Raw genomic sequence first — 20186 nt, forward strand, 5'->3', positions numbered from 1 at the left:
TCTTTCTCATTCGTCCAACGTTTAGTTGAGACTTGTTCAGTAGTATCACGCAGCAATTACTTACCAAAAAAGCCCTTTGTAAACATAACCTTATAGATGTCAATTGTTTGGCACAGTTTTTCTGATTGCTTTCTTTGCTGCTTTTAGAATCGGTGAGCTGGTTTCGGCTAGTAAGCTCAAGGTGTCTAATTTACTGATTGATGATCTTCAGTTGGCTGATTCTGTTATGTCTTTTCAGATTAGGTGATCTAAAGCCCGCTTTACACGCTGCAATGTATCTTACAATGTGTCGGCGGGGTCACGTCGTAAGTGACGCACATCTGGCATTGTAAGGTACATTGCAGGGTGTGACAGGTACGTGCGATTGCAATTGAACGGTAAAACGTTCATCGCATACACATCGTACCTGTCTCTAGAATTGAACGTCAGATTGTTCATCGTACCCGGGGTAGCACACATCGCAGTGTGTGACACCCCGGGAACGATGAACAGATCTTACCTGCGTCCTGCGGCTCCAGGCCTACAATGCGGAAGGAAGGAGGTGGGCGGGATGTTTACGTCCCACTCAGCTCCGCCCCTCCGCTTCTATTGGCCGGCTGCCGCGTGACGTCGATGTGACGCCGAACGTCCCTCCCACTCCAGGAAGTGGACGTTCGCCGCCCACAGCGAGGTCCTATGGAAGGTAAGTACGTGTGACGGGGGTTAATCGTTTGTGCGGCACATTCAACAAATTGAACGTGCCATACATACGATGGGGGCGTTGCAAATAGCATACAATATCGTATGCTTAACTGCAACGTGTAAAGCAGGCTTTAGACAGATCAGTTTGGTAAAGGGTCTATGGTTTGTTTAAACGCTTTAGCCCATGTTGCAGATGAGACGTTGTTTGGATTTCAGGCCCGGTTTTCCAGGCTCTTTGTTCACTTGGATGGATAACTTTTATATGGCTTATCAATTTAATAAGGTTCTTAAGAAATGTTTATCCCTTGTTGGTTTTGATCTTTTGAGATTTTCATCCCTCTCGGCAGAATTGGTGCTGCCACAGATGCATCTCGCTTGGGCTTAGATGAGAGGCTAATAAAAGCTATTGGCAGATGGGGATCTAAGCGTTATTGTCTATACATAACACCTAATTTATGCATTTGATTATTTTTCAGGTTCGAGGAAGAAGATTGGTCTGGATTATTGGCCACTCTCTTGTTTTTGGGGCCCATAAAAGAGGTGCCATGAGATGCTATAGTGAGAATTTGTCATTTGATCTCAACTCATTTTGGTTTCTTTGGGTAGGGGTTAGAGAGTTAAGATGGAGTCACTTGGGTTATGTGATTTAGGAGCATATGCAAGTTTGGGACAAATCAGATGTTCTGATCATTCATTTAGGTGGTAACGATATAGGCCGGGTACAAACGGTATACTTACTGGAAGATATGAAGAAAAGCTTTTCGATTTTGAGAAGTTTGTTTCCAGTGTGTTCAGTGTTTTTCTGAAATTGCCCCTCGTTTGTCTTGGTCTAGTCACAAATATAGATTCATGGATCGAATTCTCAAATGCATCAAAAGGGGATTGTCAAAGTTTTTGTTTGCGTTGAAGGTGCCTCTTGCAGACATTCTGATTTAGAGGAATTTGTGAGAGGTCTCTACAGACAGGGTTTTGTTCATCTCTTATATGTCAGGATTGATATTTTTATTTTAAGTATGATTGAGGACGCGGCAGTACTTTGGGGACCATGCATGTCTGATGTATTCATGGCTTGTGGGTGGTCACCCGTCGGTGGCTGAGCGGACATCGCTTAAACTATACTTTTATACTATAGTTTTTTGGAAGTTTAGTCAGTCATTTTGTATGTGATTCTATTGGTCCAGTTTCCTTAAGGGTCCCACTGCCGGACGCTTAGAGGGAAACCGCTAAGACAGTTGACTACGCTCACACGCCATTTAAGATTAGCCCATTACCTTGACAGTCGAGGGGTCTGGCCACTAGAGTTCTGTCCTCCAGCTCCTATTGTCTGAGGTCACTCCATTTCAGGATGTGTCTCTTATTCCAATACTTCTCCTTTGTTGCCACAAACCAACAACTGTATGCGCTCTTCGCGACCTCCTGACCATGCATCTGTCACTTCCGCTCACTAGGTCTTCACTGACTCCTCTAGAGCACCCGTTACGACTAGCTACGAGTACTGAGCACCCGAGCATGGAAGTGCTCACTCATCACTAGTTACGAGTATAGGACACCCGAGCATGGTAGTGCCCGCTCATCACTAGCTACAAGTACTGAGCACCCGAGCATGGCAGTGCCCGCTCATCACTAGTTACGAGTACCAAGCACCAGAGCATGGCAGTGCCCGCTCATCACTAGCTACAAGTACTGAGCACCCGAGCATGGCAGTGCCCGCTCATCACTAGTTACCAGTACAGAGCACCCGAGCATGGCAGTGCCCGCTCATCACTAGTTACCAGTACAGAGCACTGGAATATGGTAGTGTTTATTCATCACTATGAGCCCTTCTGGAGTCGCCGGTGTCCACGGTCTGTGTTGGGTCAGTTCTGGTTCCTGTCCGGTCATAGTTGTGGCTGAGCCATCATCAGAGTCCATGGTCCCAGTACACGGAGTCACATCCGCGGTATTGCTCTGGTCACACAGCCATGTGCGGCACACTGCATGCTGCAGACACGTGTGCACACAGTAAACACTCCGGGCTGTGGACGTGACATGTGTAGTGGGAGGAGTCGCACATGCTGAGGGGGGGGTTCTACCATTTTGGTAGGGGTAACCACATAGCCCACTCACGGATCAGGAGGGGGCGGGTTTATCAGCTCTCCGGACCTCCCCTTAACCCCGCACACGCCGGACACAGGCAGCAGCGGAGGCTGAGGAAACTTGTTGCAGAGCGCTCTGTGGCTCCAGGAGATTAGGGGTTAACGGGAGTCCGGCGGCGGAAGTAGTGCGCGCTCCCGGGATCTGCCAGGATCCGCTGCGATCAGTGCAGTGTGGGATCCGCTCTCCCGCCGCCCAGCATGTATTCACCCCGGCCGGGGCTGCGGGGATGGACACCGGGGGGATGCTGAGCCGGCGGCCGCCACTGCTGCGGCTTCTCACAGGCTGGGTCCTCTCCGTGCTGCTCCGGACTGCGGGGGCGCAAAACGGTGAGAGGGGCCGGGGTGCCCGGTGTGGGGCGGGCGGAGGTGTGCAGCCGGGGGCACTGCGTGCGTGTCTGTGTATTATACATAGGTAATACACACTAATATATATATATTACACACACATATGTATACTTATACATACACACATTACACAGACATGTATATACAGTATGCACACTGTACACACTAACATATATGTATACTTATACATACACACATTACACAAATATGTATATACAGTATGCACACTGTACACACTAACATATATGTATACTTATACATACACACATTACACAAACATGTATATACAGTATGCATATTGTACACTAACATATATGTATACTTATACATACACACATTACACAAACATGTATATACAGTATGCATACTGTACACACTAACATATATGTATACTTATACATACACACATTACACAAACATGTATATACAGTATGCATATTGTACACTAACATATATGTATACTTATACATACACACATTACACAAACATGTATATACAGTATGCACACTGTACACACTAACATATATGTATACTTATACATACACACATTACACAAACATGTATATACAGTATGCATACTGTACACACTAACATATATGTATACTTATACATACACACATTACACAAACATGTATATACAGTATGCATACTGTACACACTAACATATATGTATACTTATACATACACACATTACACAAACATGTATATACAGTATGCATACTGTACACACTAACATATATGTATACTTATACATACACACATTACACAAACATGTATATACAGTATGCATACTGTACACACTAACATATATGTATACTTATACACATTACACAAACATGTATATACAGTATGCACACTGTACACACTAACATATATGTATACTTATACACATTACACAAACATGTATATACAGTATGCACACTGTACACACTAACATATATGTATACTTATACATACACACATTACACAAACATGTATATACAGTATGCACACTGTACACACTAACATATATGTATACTTATACATACACACATTACACAAACATGTATATACAGTATGCACACTGTACACACTAACATATATGTATACTTATACATACACACATTACACAAACATGTATATACAGTATGCAGACTGTACACACTAACATATATGTATACTTATACATACACACATTACACAAACATGTATATACAGTATGCAGACTGTACACACTAACATATATGTATACTTATACATACACACATTACACAAACATGTATATACAGTATGCAGACTGTACACACTAACATATATGTATACTTATACATACACACATTACACAAACATGTATATACAGTATGCACACTGTACACACTAACATATATGTATACTTATACATACACACATTACACAAACATGTATATACAGTATGCACACTGTACACACTAACATATATGTATACTTATACATACACACATTACACAAACATGTATATACAGTATGCACACTGTACACACTAACATATATATTATGCAAACAAATATATACAATATACATACACTAACACATATACACACTAACATATTTTATACAAACATGTATGTACAGTATACATACACATATATACAATATACATACAAACACATGTATTGCACAAACGTATATACAGTATACATACACACTTATATATATTATTATTTTTTATTATTATAGCGCCATTTATTCCATGGCGCTTTACAGTGAAAGAGGTATACGTACAACAATCATTAACAGTACAAAACAGACTGGTATAGGAGGAGAGAGGACCCTGCCCGCGAGGGCTCAGTTTATAGGGTTATATTATAACCCTATAGACTGTGATTATACTGCAATTATACACATTATATTATACAAACATATGTACAGTATACATACACACTAACATATTATAAAACGTACAGTATACATATACAGTATATATATGCTAACATATGTCACACATGTATGCATATATTGCACAAACATATATAATGCAAGCATGTATCTTCAGTATACATGCACACTAATATTTATTACACAAGCATGTATAGTGTGTGTGTGTGTATACATATATATAATGTGTGTATGTTGGTGCATACAGTTGTCTATGGATTGGTTATATGTGTATTATGTGGCGATTTATATATTGCTGTGTATTACTCCTCTCTCTCCCGCACATTATCATGGTCACCAGTGTATTATTTATTTCTAGCCCTTTCTTCGTGCTGTTCGGTGGGGTGTGAAGCCCCTCAGGACAATGGTTTTTCATTTAGTAGTGCTGCCTCCATCTTTCCATCCCGGTGATAGGTTTCTATAGTATAGATGTATTCTTTATATAGTTACTGTATGTCTTAGTGTGTATTATATGTGTGTAATATATAGTGTGAAATCACGTTGTGTGTGTGTATATGTATTTATATCACATACTGTCACCCCCCTCTATTATTCCTATAAAATGATGTCCCCTCCATCATTCTTATTCTATACATCTGCATATTGTTATATTTGTTACATGCCTATGATGCCTCTCCATGTTTTATACCTTTTCCCTCGCTGTTGATTTCTATAAAGCCCCCTTTGCAAAGTTTTTTTTTTTTATGTTGCTATTTGCTAGTTTACAGGCTTAAAATCTATCAGTTCACAGTTCCTTAGCATTACTATACCCTATTTATTGCACAATCCATTTGATCCTATGCTGCGTAGATGTGAATATAGCCTTAGGCTGTGTTCGCACAGTGCGTTTTTGATGCAGATTTTGACACAAAGCTGCATGCCTATCATTATGCCAGCAAAGTCAATGAGAATTCTGCAGTGCTGTGCGCTTGTTCCTTATCTTTTACTTGCAGATTTGGTGCAGAAAATAATCTGCAGCATGTCAATTGTTGGTGTGTTTTTTTGCTGCGTTTTTTTTTAGCCCTTCCCCCCTCTGATTTAATTAAGAAAACCGCACGGCACAATAAAAGCAATAAAAATGCATGTGTTTTTTGGTGTGTTTTTCTGCCAGAAAGTGCAAGTTTGATGCAGAAAATTCTGCACCAAATCTGCAACATGTGCCCATAGCCTAACTGTAAGGTGCTTCATTTTCATCTGACCATAAAGACTGATACTTTGCTAAGAAACTCATAATTTGTGCAATTAAAGTGGAAAAACCACTAAACCTATTGAAATATTGAAAACAAATTTATAGACTTGTTTTCTCCATGATGACCGTCATTGTTATAGCTGATAAGAATTTTCCAAATAGGGAACAGGAAATATTAAACATACCGGAATTTTCTGCTGTCAATGGGTTTTCCAGTGGAACATTGTTCATATCACAGCAGATTATCTGTGTATGTGTGATGTGTGTGACAGCGAGAAGTCTGGGAATGAGGCTTCATGACAATTACTGCAGCTGACTTCAGTTTTTACTTGTTTCTGGGTCTTTCTGCCTTAAATTTTGTCTTAAGCGTGTGAAATGCAGCTCGATGGGGTTGAGATCTGGTGATTCCTGGGTTGCTTTTGCTGTATGTTTTGGGTCATTGTCCATCTGTACTGTAAAGCGCCATCCAATCAACCTTGCTGCATTTAGTTGAATCTGAGACTATAGACTATAGTGTTGCCCTGTACTTTTCAGGATTCATCCGGCTGCTTCTCTCTTCAGTCACATCAGCAATAAACACTAGTGACCCAGGGCCATTGGAAGCTATGCATGCCCAGCCATCACACTGCCTCCATTATGTGTTACAGAAGATATGGCTTTGGATCATGAGCAGCTTCTCTCTATCTATCTATCTATCTATCTATCTATCTATCTATCTATCTATCTATATATAATATATATATAGATATAGGTAGAGATATATATATATATATATATATATATATATATATCTATATCTATCTCTATATATCTCCTCCCTATACTTTTTTCTTCCCATTGTTCTGGTACAGGTTGACCTTAGGTTCATCTGTCCATACAATGCTTTACCAGAACTGGGATGCTGCTTTATATGTTATTTTTTTGGCAAAGCCTATTCTGGTGTTTCTATTTTTTTATCCGGCTGATTAATGGTTTGTACCTTGTGGTAAACCCTCCGTATTTGCTCTCATAAAGTTTTCTCTTTATGGTAGTCTTAGATACTGAAACACACAGTGTGTCTGGAGAGTGTGGATGTCGTGAATAGGTTTTTTTCACCATGGAAAAGATTCTGTGATCATCCACCACTATTATCTTCTGTGGACGTCCAGACCTTATAAAGTTCCCAAGCTCACCAATGCATTCTTTTTGCAGAATATTCCAAACTTTTCACATGTAAAGCGCCATGGAATAAATGGCGCTATAATAATTATTAATAATTAAAAAAAAATAAACTGTTGATTTGGCTGCTCCTAACATTTCTGCTATCTCTCTGTTTTAGGTCTTATTTTTTTTCACCCTAATAATAGTCTGTTTCTCTTCCATGGAGAGCTCCTTTGACCACATATTGTGGTTTCACAGCAACAGCTTCCAAATGCAAACGCCACACCAGGAATCAGCTCCAGACCTTTTAACTGCTTAATGATGAATTAATGAGACAATAGCCCGTGCAGCCAATTAAAGAACTTTTGAGTTCTTTAATTGGCTACACTGACTATTCCATCATTAATCATCCAATTACTTTTGGTCCCTTGAAAAGAGGCAGCTACATATTTAAGAGCTGTAATTCTTAAATCCTTACTCCAATTAGGTTGTATATACCCTCCAAATTAAAGCTAAGATTCTGTATTGAATATATAATTGTATTTGTAATGCTTTTTATAAACAGCTAAAATCCCAAAACTTGTAACTGTTCAAATATTTCTGGACCAACTGTGTGTATGTATATATGTGTGTGTGTATGTATATATGTGTGTGTGTGTATGTATATATGTATATATAATGTATATATATAGATAGATAGATAGATATTATAAAAAATCTCTGTAATATCTGTGGTTTATTCTTATTTTTTTAAATAATGAATCAAAGTGGAGTTCCCCTTTAAGGAGAGTTTCAGGTCTTGGCTGGGTTTATTGCTGCTTGAGTTACAGGAGTAAAGTGACAGCGTGTAATGGATCATAATGTTCTCACGGCGCGTTGTCATTGACTTCCAGCAGCAGACGTACTGACCCTCAAGGAATCGACGCCAGTCAAGTTGGTTAACAGTAAAGTAGAATTAATGTTCTCGGGGCCGGGATGGTATTGATTTCTCAGCCTCAGACACTGCGCGGATTGTGACACTGTGTTACGAGTCCTCGGACTCCCTGGCGCGGGCAGGGTGGCACATAGAGGGCAGCACTGATTGTCTGCACTGTGTGGCTTTTTGCTGTACACGGAATGATTGGTAACTAGTATGACATTGTATTCATACAGTATGTTAGGTAAGGATGTGCTTATCCTAGAAAGACGTCTGGCAGACAATAATGCAACTACTGTAATTAATTTATTTTGTTAATTTCTGATGAATGAGATCCTCACCAATCACTTTTTTTAAAAAAAAAAAACCCAAAAACCTCTTGTCTGTATTTTTGTATATTCCTATTAATACAGAATAAAGCTTCCTTAACATGAGACGGATGAACCAGACAACATCGACCCTCACGGTCATCATTTAACAAAATTGTACAGAAGCTATTGTTTCCAGTGGCCGACAGCGATCTGTATTGTGTATTTATTTGGGATTTGGCAGTGACTTTTCTCACCAAACAAAAAAAAAAAAAATCACCAGTTTTTTAATGTAGTGTTTAATTAGTCACGGGGGTTCATTGGACCCCATGTGAGTTTTTGTCCTCCTCAGTGCATTGCGAGACACGTCACCTACATGTGCCACAGCGACTCCAAATGATTAAAGGGAACCTGTCAGGTGCAATATGCACTAGGAACCACGAGCAGTTCTGGGTGCATATTGCTAATCCCTGCCTAACTGCTTGTGTATTTAGCAGCATAGATAAAGAGATGTTTAGAAAAAGTATTTCTAAAGATCCTTTATGATATGCTAATGAGCGCCGGGGCAAGTCGCAAGGGTGTTAGTTCCTGCGCTCATTCCGCCCTCTTACGATGTTACCACGCCCACATGCTAGCGTGCTAACATGCTATTTAATGACCATTGCCCAGCATCATTAGTGGTGCCACGCGTGCCTTTGTCCATTGTCAACGCTTCAGAACGCTGCCGGGTTTAGGCTCAGTGCGCATGATCAAAAGTCCCACCACTTCCGGTCATACGCACTATGAAGCCGGGTGTATGTGTCCCGGCTTCAGAGAGGTGTAGTGTGCATGACTGGAAGTGCCGGGGACTAACGATCATGCGTACTGACCCTAAGCCTCGCGTTCTGAGGTGGTGACATGGACACAAGTACACGCGTCATCGCTGATGACGCTGGGCAATGGGCATTGAATAGCATGTTAGCTTAGCACACGCCACTAGGTATGCTAAGAGGGCGGAATGTGAGCAGGAACTAACGCCCTTGTGACTAGTCCCTGGCCTCATTAGCATATCATAAGGGATCTTTAGAAATACTTTTTCTAAAGATCTCTTTATGTAGATACAGGGACAGTTGGGCATGGATTAGGAATATGCACCCAGGACTGCTCATGGTTCTGGGTGCATATTTGACCTGACAGGTTCCCTTTAAAAGTGTATTTTGGCATGACTAACTGAAGGGTAAATTCGATTTCCCTAACCAAACCCCCCCCCCAGCATAGTCTGTTTAGGGACCATTGTTCAGTGCATAGCCGGCGGCCAGTGTAAGATCGTACATCTGTTACTTTAGTAAATCCATGTGTCTGTATCGTTATTCTCCATTTATTTCCTACTCTGATACTTTGGCTGATCCTGATTTACATAAATGTATCGGGCTGTATTAAAAATGCATGTCTCACAGAGGCTAAAAGTCACTTGATGTCAATGTCCTCGGCCTTGATCTTGTCTGTGCATATTCGAGTCCGTCCTAAGGATCTGCACTACAATGCCCAAGGAATCCCTCTGTTTACCTGCGGCTTTAGCTGTTAATATTTCATGTGGGGTTTGAGAGCAAATTTCATTCGTTCCCTTCAGAAGACATTTCCACAACAGATCGGACATGCTGGTGCTCCATTGCGGATTTATTTATTTTGAGGCTGTGAGTGAAAGGCTTTTTCTTAAAGCCACATGCACTAAAATTATTAATCCTTTAACTCAGGGAGTCATGAATCCACCAAATACATAAAAATGTATATTAACTTTTTTGCAAAGAAACAAAGTAAATAAAATGGCTCTCGAGGTGACTACAGCAAGTGAAAAAGATGCAAGGCAGGTATCACATAGTATGGAGGCGCGTCTACAGAGGCGCGTCTACAGAGGCGCGTCTACAGAGGCGCGTCTACAGAGGCGCGTCTACAGAGGCGCGTCTACAGAGGCGCGTCTACAGAGGCGCGTCTACAGAGGCGCGTCTACAGAGGCGCGTCTACAGAGGCGCGTCTACAGAGGCGCGTCTACAGAGGCGCATTTAGAAACATGAGAAATACTAGCCGGTATATTGCACACCAGAGTCTCTCATGCGTTAGAAGGGATTCTCCTAGTAGCTGATAACCCCTTTAATTTCTGAGTCCACGTTTCCCCCAGGTAAAAATATAAAAAAAAGCCTATACTCTCCGCCCCAGTGCAGGGGGCTGTGACGTCTCACGAGCCCTGTGTCCAGTCAGCGACTACTTCTCTTGCCCCACCTTCGGACGCAGGAAGAATGAACAGGAAGTGAGCAGCAGCCGCAGGACTCACTTCCTGTTAATTAACTTGTTTGGCACGACGGTGGGGAGACAGGAGCCGGCGCTAATTGGATGCAGGGTCCGTGAGATGTCACAGCCACCTGCATGAGCCCAGGGAACTCAATCCGCAGCACTGCTGCAACCGTGGAGGTGTGTATAGGTTTTTTTAAAATTTTACCTTGGGGAAACCTGTGGAATCAGAAGTGGTTTTCCTAGTAATGTGTAGCGCCCCTGACTGTCAGGTGCCACAGGGTACTGCATCTAACCCTGGATTCCTGGAAGGCCAGTGCTGGTAAAACACCACAACACACACACAAACCACGCCTTTTGCCCTCAGACTGGTTAACAGGCTAGAGATGGACTTGAAGGGTGGTCACCTATAGGCTGGGACGCACCCAATCCACTAGGCAGAAACCTGGGAAGAGGAGGGGCTAGTCAGTGAAGTGGACGGACGACAGACATCTTGTCAGATAGAAAGTAACCAGACACCAAGTCAGTCAGAAGTTGACATGCTGACGGGAAAGTGTGCAGTGACCTACTGAGTAAAAAGGAGTATGGTTGCCAGGGAGAGTGCGGGACGTACTCAGTGGACCGAACCCAAGCACCCACTGGGTACAGAGCCCTAGTTCAGGAGGAAACTTAAGGCTCGCATAATAATAATCTGCCCGACATTAGTGTCCGGGGCACAGCAGCAGAGAGGGAACCTGGGAACGGGGACAGAGGTCCGACCCATGAGAGGTTCAAGCTGACTGCCGCACGGGCCAAGACGGACACAACAGGAGGGGACTCCAATACATTCCAAGCCACGGGGGCCCACCAACTACTACAGGGTGCATGGAAGTAAAGCTCACCAGTTCATTACACCGTCACTGGATCAAAGGGAATACCGGATTGGTAAAGACCAGCACAAACCGTGTGGCAGCAACTCCAAATCAGTGAGTAAAGCACAAGTTAACCCGCAGTATCTGTATTGTCTGAATTATTACTACACCTCTGCATCTATATACTACAACCACCATCATTCTCCCCTGGGGCCTAGGTCTACTTGCGGAGAGCCATCACACCTAAGCTGCCCAGTACCATCAGCCCCAGCAGTGAAAGACTTTACGGCGGCGGTTCTCTCCATATAACCGCACACCACAAACTTTTTATTTTTTTTCTTGTATCAATTCGCCTTTTAAGCGACCCTCCCCCTCCCTCCCACCTTCCCAGGGTCAAGGAGCCGGGCAATGGCCACCCAGTGAACTGTCCCAGTAAACATACTGCCCGGGACCGAGTACCCAAAAGCCCTGGGGTGCGTCAAATGGACAACTCCTGTAAGGACTACACCCAAAGGATACAAAGTAATAAGGGTACTGCTTACCCATTACTCCCTTAGTGACTACCAAGTATTTGTACAACCCTGATTCGCGTTTCGCTTGTGCTTTCATAGGAGATAGTTGTACCATGTCTGTTCAATGTTAGTTATTCCCACAAGTGTGCATGATTGAAATGCCAGGTGCAGTCGATAGCCATCTTGCACATGTGATAGGTAGAAGGAAATACTTCATGATGTCATATACCCATGCACGTCGCTGTGCTGTGTCACTGTGTATCAGTGCTCTAAATGGCCTCAAGGAAGAACTGAGCATACATGCTGACATGTGCCATCTTGGACGTGGGCAAATGCTCCCTGGCACCAGTATATACCTCAAATGTGTGTAATAAGTGCATAGTGAAAAATATAAGGTAACAGTGAATGCTTGAATTAAAGAAAAGACAGGAAAAAGAAGGCATATTACGGTAGATAATGAAGGGGTCATATCTATGGGAAAGGCTCAAAGTACGTCAAAAAGTTCCATCTTCGAGCATGGCAACATCCATGATGCTCCGAAACTAAAGTGACCTGCATAAAAGGATAAAATGAAGAAATACAAAATAGTGTATACATTATAAGTCAATTACATGAGAGCACAAAAGGAAGAACTAAGCATGCACGCCGGCGGGCACCATGTTGGGCAAGGGAAAAGATTCCCTAGCAACAGTATGTAGCTCATGTAGTTAAAGTGACAAGTCCAGAGTGAAAGAAGACAAAGGAGAAAAGGCACATTAGATAATAGAAAATTAGTATTTATGGCAAATACCCCAAAGTGCATTTGCATCATGCAGAACCCATGATGCTCCAAAAACCAATTAAAGTGACGTGCACAAAAGGATTATATTGGTGAATCAATTATACAGGAGCATAAAAAGCCCAATATATTACAGATACATATGGCAATCATAGTCTGTATAGTGAATAACAATGTTCACAAAGAAAAATACATTAAATAAAAAGAAACACTACATATGAAAAAATGATTACAAGGTGAAGCATCAGAAGGTCATCAACGACAAAAGGAGCCACTAAGTCCAAGGTATAATGAAGAATACCAAGGCACAAATTTGCAAGTGAAGAAAGCTTTAATGGTGCAGAGGCAGAAAATGAATCTGTACACCAATTATGGCCAACATTTCAGTCATCCGATCTTGTTCGCAGCCCATAACAATATACCGTATTTTTCGGACTATAAGATGCACCCTTGTTTTAGAGGAGGAAAAAATAGAAAAAAAAATGAAAGTAAAAAAATGTGGTCATGACACACTGTTATCTCGAGGACCTGCAGTGATGTAATGAAGAGGCGGGGCACTGTGCTGCTCTGGCCCACCCCTCTTCATTGCATCACTGCAGGTCCTGCTGTTACAGGAGACTTTGTTTCTAGTGCAGAGGCAGGAGCAAACTGAAAGCAATGTGAGCCGTCAGCACAGAGACTGCGGGCTGTGCTGTGAAGGTATGCCGTGCTCTGGCCCGGACACTTAAGTGATCTGCACTTCCTCCAGGCCAGACATGACCGCAGCGGCACCCTGCTCCTGCCTCCTAAACAGCGGACACAGACTCCCCAGCCTCTGCAGGAAGCCGGCGGCTGGAGCTCCCACGTGTGTCCACTGTTTACATTAAACAAGTATTGATTTGCTGCTCCTCACACCCGCTTCTAGTCACTGACTGCAGAGAGCAGAGAGAGGTGGGCGGGGAGCAGCTAATGAATATTCACTTACTTTAAGCAGCGGGCACACGTGGTTTCTCCAGCCGCCGGCTTCCTGCAGCAGCGACCCTCCCTGCCTCCTGTGATCCCACTGCATAGCGCTGAATCCCCACCGCTCCCTACCCCGCAGGTACCCCGCTTTGACACTCGGACTATAAGACGCACCCTACACTTTCCTCCCAAATTTGGAGGAATAAAAGTGCGTCTTATAGTCCGAAAAATACGGTACATAAAATACAATAAGTATACACACAACTAGTACAAGTGCCAAAATAGAGATGATGACTCATTAATAAAAATAGCCATGATGGTGAAAAAGTGGTAGTCATTATTTAATTTATTACGGGAGAGCGGAAAAGAGAAATATGGAGAACAGAAGTGAACTGAAATAAACTAGAGATGAGGACCGAGGGAAAGAATATAAATGAAAAGGGAGAGAAAAGAAAAAAAAAAAAGATAAAAAAATGGAAATATGGTAAAATGAAAGCATTATTTGAATAGGAAAATAAAGTACATGAATGAGAAGAAAAGATTACAGAAAACAAAGGAAAAAAAAAATAAAAAAAAAGATTTGAGAACAGGAAATGTAAATTATAAATAGAGAAAATAAAGAAATTAAATGAAATTATTGGAAACGTAAAGTGGTAACATTAGGACAATAAAATGAAGGAATGAAAGAAGAAAGGAAAATCAAGATGAGATGAATAAGGCTAAGGAGAAAATGTAAATGAAGAAATAAAGTAAATGAATGAAGAAAGGGGGGATAGAGTGAGATCATGGAATGGTGGTAAGGCTGCACAAAGAAGAATAACGCATGGATAAATGAAATAAAGAGAAATTGCAGCAGAAATGAAACACATTGAATTTACTACATGAGGATATGTGGGGTGGGGGGGACACTCAGTTCATGGTGACTTGCTGGATAAGGCCTCATGGAAGGTACAGTGAACACCTTAAGACCATAAACACAGCACTAAAATAACAAGACGCCATAAATTAAAATCCGGAAAAAAGAAAAATAAGACATAACATTAAAAAAAAAGTTTAATCACGTGACATTCAAATTGAGCAAGGAGGCGCTTAGTGTCACCTCTTCTTGCTCCACCGCGCAGGCAATCTATACCACAGATTTTAAGATTGTTCGGATTGCACCCATAAGTGCCTGGGAGTGGTTTTAAGAGATGCCATGTTCTTAACTAATGATGAGCGGACATTAAGATGCTCGAGTGCTCTGTACTCGAAATGAACAGTTTGGACGCTCAGATAGGCTCAACTCTGGTAGAGAGTATAATTGAAGTCAATGGGAAAATGCTTGTTTCCCATTGACTTCCATAATACTCTGTATACAAGTCAAGCCCATCTCAGCGTCCGACCTGCTTGTGTCGAGTACCGAGCGCTCGAGCATATTTTTGCTCACTCATCACTATCCTCAACCTCACGGGTGCCAAAATGTTACGTACAGGCTCACAGGTTCAATCCCGTAGCTCCCTAGCAATTAGGCCAACATATATCAGTTTGTATGGACATGTGGCATAGTAAATAACAAAAGTGGCATTGCATGATATGTAATCAGTGATTTTAAAGTCTCTTACACAATCAGTAGATATTTACGCCCATGGCAATAACCACTCAGTGGCTTCTCACACGGAGAGTTTTTACATTTTTATTGCGACAGTCTGTCGAAGACGGAACCTCAAAGAGATTTGGATAGAGATGGTTCTAATTTGAGAATTGACCAGTATTTTGGTAGAATCCCTCATACTTTTCCATTGATGGTTATATGTACAAATGTATGGAATATTACAATTGTGTCTAGGTTTTTGTTGTTAGAATTGAGCAGGTAACAGCATGGAGGGAGCCACTGTTAAAGGCTCGTAGAGGGGTGATGGACATCCATCTCTGTTGGTTAGATTTCCTATTCGGACATCTCATTCTAAATCCATAGACATTCACCGGGACTAGGAGGCCTAGGCGAACTCCTGAAAAACACTCAGTAGAACATGGAAAATTTAGGAACAAAGATCTTCATGCTGCGCTGGTGTCAGTGAGATCTGTAGAAAGACCCATTCTTTCACAAATGTCAATACAAGCAGGTTGTACGGCGAGGGGCTGGATACTATACCTCTGGGGTAATGGGACTGAATGGAGTACCTTAAAGGGGTGGTTCACCCATATTTTTTATTGTTTAGATCAATATTATATTGAGAAACAATGTTTTTCTCAAATGCTTTATGTTGGCAATAGTGCCTGTGAGAGGCGCTATTGCAGACCGCTGTTCCCCGCTCCGTGATCCCCAGCCTCCGAGACCTCGGGGATTCGGTGACGTCACATCAAGTTCCTGACACCCCGGCTTGCCGCAGTGTCCGTGAGTGACTGAGTATTGGGTGGCGTTTCACAGCTTGTCACAGCCCATCAGCTCCCTCCTCCCTCACAGCAGAGCACTGCAAGCAGGCGATACGCTGAGCTGTGACAAGCGGTGAAACACCACCCACAGCTCAGTGAGTCAGGAAGACTGGGCCCAGCCGCAGGGATGTGACGTGTCAGGAACTTGACGTGACGTTACCAGATCCCCGAGGTCATGGAGCCCGGGGGTCACGGAGCGGGGAACAGGGATCTGCAATACCGCCTCTCACAGGCACTATTGCCAACATGAGGTATTTGAGAGAAACATTGTTTCTCAATATAATATTGATCTAGACAATAAAAAATATGGGTGAACCAGCCTTTTAATTAAAATAAGATGTGTCCCTATACATTTGTCATATTGTGTATGAACAGGGGTCCCTGTTGTAAGTCTACCCCTACACATTTTTGTCAGAGCCTCCATTAAGAATTTAACAGACCCCATTATAGTCAATAGGGGCTGTATGACGCAATTTGTGTGTCTCTATAAAATATATCCTTTTTTGCAGGAGGTATGGATTTTTTTCGCCCTTTACTGTGAAACAGGACTCTGAACACAAGTGTGAACCAAGCCCAGCACCTGCAATGTTAATGCAAATTCTGTTTTCCAGCTACACCAACCAGTAGGGATAATTTGGAAATTGGACCTGTTCGGAAGCTTCAGAAAAAAATGGCCGTTATCCCTCCATTCACTTGGTTTAGATATTCGTGGACTGATCAGGCGAATATATCTTTAGATAGTGGGGTAGTGTGGGACGTTTCCAGTAACGTTAATCTGCTAACCTGACACAATTTCTGGCATTCATTGTGCAGTATACTTAGGAATGAATGTAAGTGATGGCGCGAGGGTTGTAAATTACACGGCACTCACTTTACAGCATAGCGTTCATTGATTGCAGCGCTGGCTGCAGAGATCACTTTGCTGTATAAGAGGTTAGATTTTACTTTACAGGCGGTATTTGTATCTGACGGATATCCATTTCCAGCCTGTTTGACTGCACACATTTGACACCGTTTGCATCGCTGGAGTTTTACACAATCTCTTTCAATAAGCAGCAGTCGTATCTGTTTTAGGCTTTGTTCACATGTCCGAGTATGGAACGTGATGCACGGACCGGCCACGGGTCTCCTGACCTGAACGCCACAGCCTTATATACAGCTCTTGCAAAAATGAAGAGCCCACTGCAAAATTGGCAGTTCTTCTGATTTTTCTCTTTATGGGTATATTTTTGAGTAAAATGTAAATTATTCTTTAAACTGCTGACGTCTCCAAATTTCCAAGCAAAAAAATTTGTATTTAATTTCTAAAAATTATAAATGACCAAAATAACAAAAAAAAATGCATTGCTTTCAGACCTCAAACAATGAAAAGAAAACAAGTTCATAATAATTTAGAAACAACAATACTAATAATGTTTTAACTCAGATTCAGAAATCAATATTTTGTGGAATAACCATGACTTTTAATCACAGCGTTCATGCATCTTGGCATGCTTTCCACCAGTCTTTCACACTGGTTTTGGGTGACCGTATGCCACTCCTGGTGCAAAAATGTAAGCAATTCTTCTTTGTTTGATGACTTGTGACTATCCATCTTTCTCTTGATTACATTCCAGAGGTTTCCAATGTGGTTCAGGTCTGGAGATTGGGCTGGCCATGACAGGGTTTTGATGTGGTGGTCCTTCAGCCACACATTGATTGATCTAGCTGTGTGGCATGGTGCATTGTCCTGCTGGAAAAAAACAGTCTTCAGAGCTGGGGAACATTGCCTGAGCAGAAGGAAGAAACTGTTTTTCCAGGATAACCTCGTATGTAGCTTGATTCATACATCCTTTGCAAAGTTTAATCTGCCCAATTTCTAGAGTAAAGGCCGCTTTACACGCTGCCATATCGTGACCGATATCGCTAGCTTGGGTACCCGCCCCCATCGGTTGTGCGACGTGGGCAAATCGCTGCCCGTGGTGCACAACATCGGCCAGACTCATCACACTACTTGCGAATACCACAATAAGAAACTTGGGATGGTGCATATCCTCAATAAAATTCTTTTATTTTATTAATTTCTAAATATAAAAGCATTTTCAAATTGCATATTTGTGTACAACAGGGTCACAAAATTCTTAATCACACTGGACTAGCTCCAATCCCGCTATTATAAGTTACAGTAGCTGCATAAACTTATTCATGGCCTATAACAAGCCTCCACCATAAACCATGGTGATTTTCCCCTCCCATCGGGTGAATCTCTATCTTTCAAGGGGCTCCCTAACACTTCCTCACCATAGCCTCAATTAGCACTGTACATATAGTAGTTCCTGGCGAGGTTTGGAAACCCTGATTAATATTTATAGTGGAGCGCAGCTGTAACTAACCTGTACGAAGTCAATTGCGGTTGTGCCGTCCTTGGTCCCGACGCGCGTTTCCCTACTTCTTCAGGGGACGTGTGCCTATATTGTTGTGAACTGAGCCATTATATGCGGGCGCTGTGAATGAATAATTCCCGTCACCTGTGTAGTGACGTCCTTGGGGTTTCCCTTTGTGACGCGTAACCACTCCTACTTCCGGGGCAGAGTGCCGATTCAGATTTCCGGCATTTGGAGCGCACGCTGCGTGTCAACCACCACGGTATCGCTGCCATGGAGACCGAAAACGCACATGTGCGCCAAGCTTGCCGTACTGTCGGAATCGGCTCCCCAGATAGCAGGAGCGATCACGCAAGCAGGGTAATTCACCATTCTCATAGCAATCAGTAGCATCGGGGGAAATAGATATTTAATAGATTGGCAATAATGCCTTCATGTGTAGTCATAGTTACTACTATGGTATTCCCAGACTAGTTAGTGATTAAAAAGGGGGGGGGGGGGTGTTATTTATATTATTCTCTATTTTAATTTTTAATTTTAATCTCTATAAGTACCTCTAATGGTATTAATTCTATTCTGCCAATGTGGATAAGGGACTCATTATATTCTTATAACTTTAGAAACCTACAACTACCAGTACATAAACACATATATATATCTCCATACCCCTACAAACAAATATGTATACTAAGATCCCTACATCTACCTGTTTATTCTATTTGTATGTTATTTTTATTTTGCTGAATTTTTTTCCATATTATTTATCTTTTTATTTTTAAATTATTGTATTTATATATAAATATATGTATACAGACATAAGTATTCATCCTTACTATTGATCTTATTAATTAATTTATTGTACTAACACTAGTTATGATACATGTATTTCTCAACAAATAAATATTTTTATATATATACGAATTCATTCTATTTCTCACTAAAATTCCAAACTTAATAGTCAGTTCTACGTTTATAGGGAATCTTGTAATTACTAACTTCTACTTTCCTCCTCATAATGCCAACCTCTAAATACCAACCACCATTATCCCTTACCAATACACCAACTTAATTCCCCTAAATCCCAGAACCTACATTAACAACCATTAACAAATCATCCAGACCAGTTCTTTAAAGATATCAATCATTACATTCAATGGGAGGTGTCTTTTTAATTTCATCTGGAAAGGAACTGGCAACTTCTCTCCCTTTGGATCCATTGATTTCTTTTTCTTTTTCTCTTGGACAACAGTTGTCAACGCCGTCTCCATATGATGTTAAAGGCTCCATCAATGTCATATGTATTATGGTCGATTAAATTCTAGGACAAACGAGAAACAAAATTAACACCTATACCAGACACTACGCCCCTTCCTGGTTCCCCCGATTAACTGACCGCCCCAGTTTTGATGAAACAATATTACAGCGCCACCATATAAATGGTCTAGATGTTCTACGT

At 41.8% G+C, this 20186-nt stretch overlaps 1 protein-coding gene across 1 annotated transcript in view; it reads left to right on the forward strand.

The window, feature by feature from the left end:
- Nucleotides 1-2949: 2949 nt before the first annotated feature.
- DCBLD2 (discoidin, CUB and LCCL domain containing 2) overlaps nucleotides 2950-20186 on the forward strand; it is a 135200-nt gene continuing 117963 nt past the window's right edge. The window contains exon 1 of the mRNA XM_075335143.1: nucleotides 2950-3143. Coding sequence (XP_075191258.1) covers nucleotides 3044-3143 — 100 coding nt within the window. The 5' untranslated portion in view covers nucleotides 2950-3043. The remainder of the gene's footprint in view (nucleotides 3144-20186) is intronic.

The sequence above is a fragment of the Anomaloglossus baeobatrachus genome, chromosome 2, assembly GCF_048569485.1.
Source record: "Anomaloglossus baeobatrachus isolate aAnoBae1 chromosome 2, aAnoBae1.hap1, whole genome shotgun sequence".
NCBI lineage: Eukaryota > Metazoa > Chordata > Amphibia > Anura > Aromobatidae > Anomaloglossus > Anomaloglossus baeobatrachus.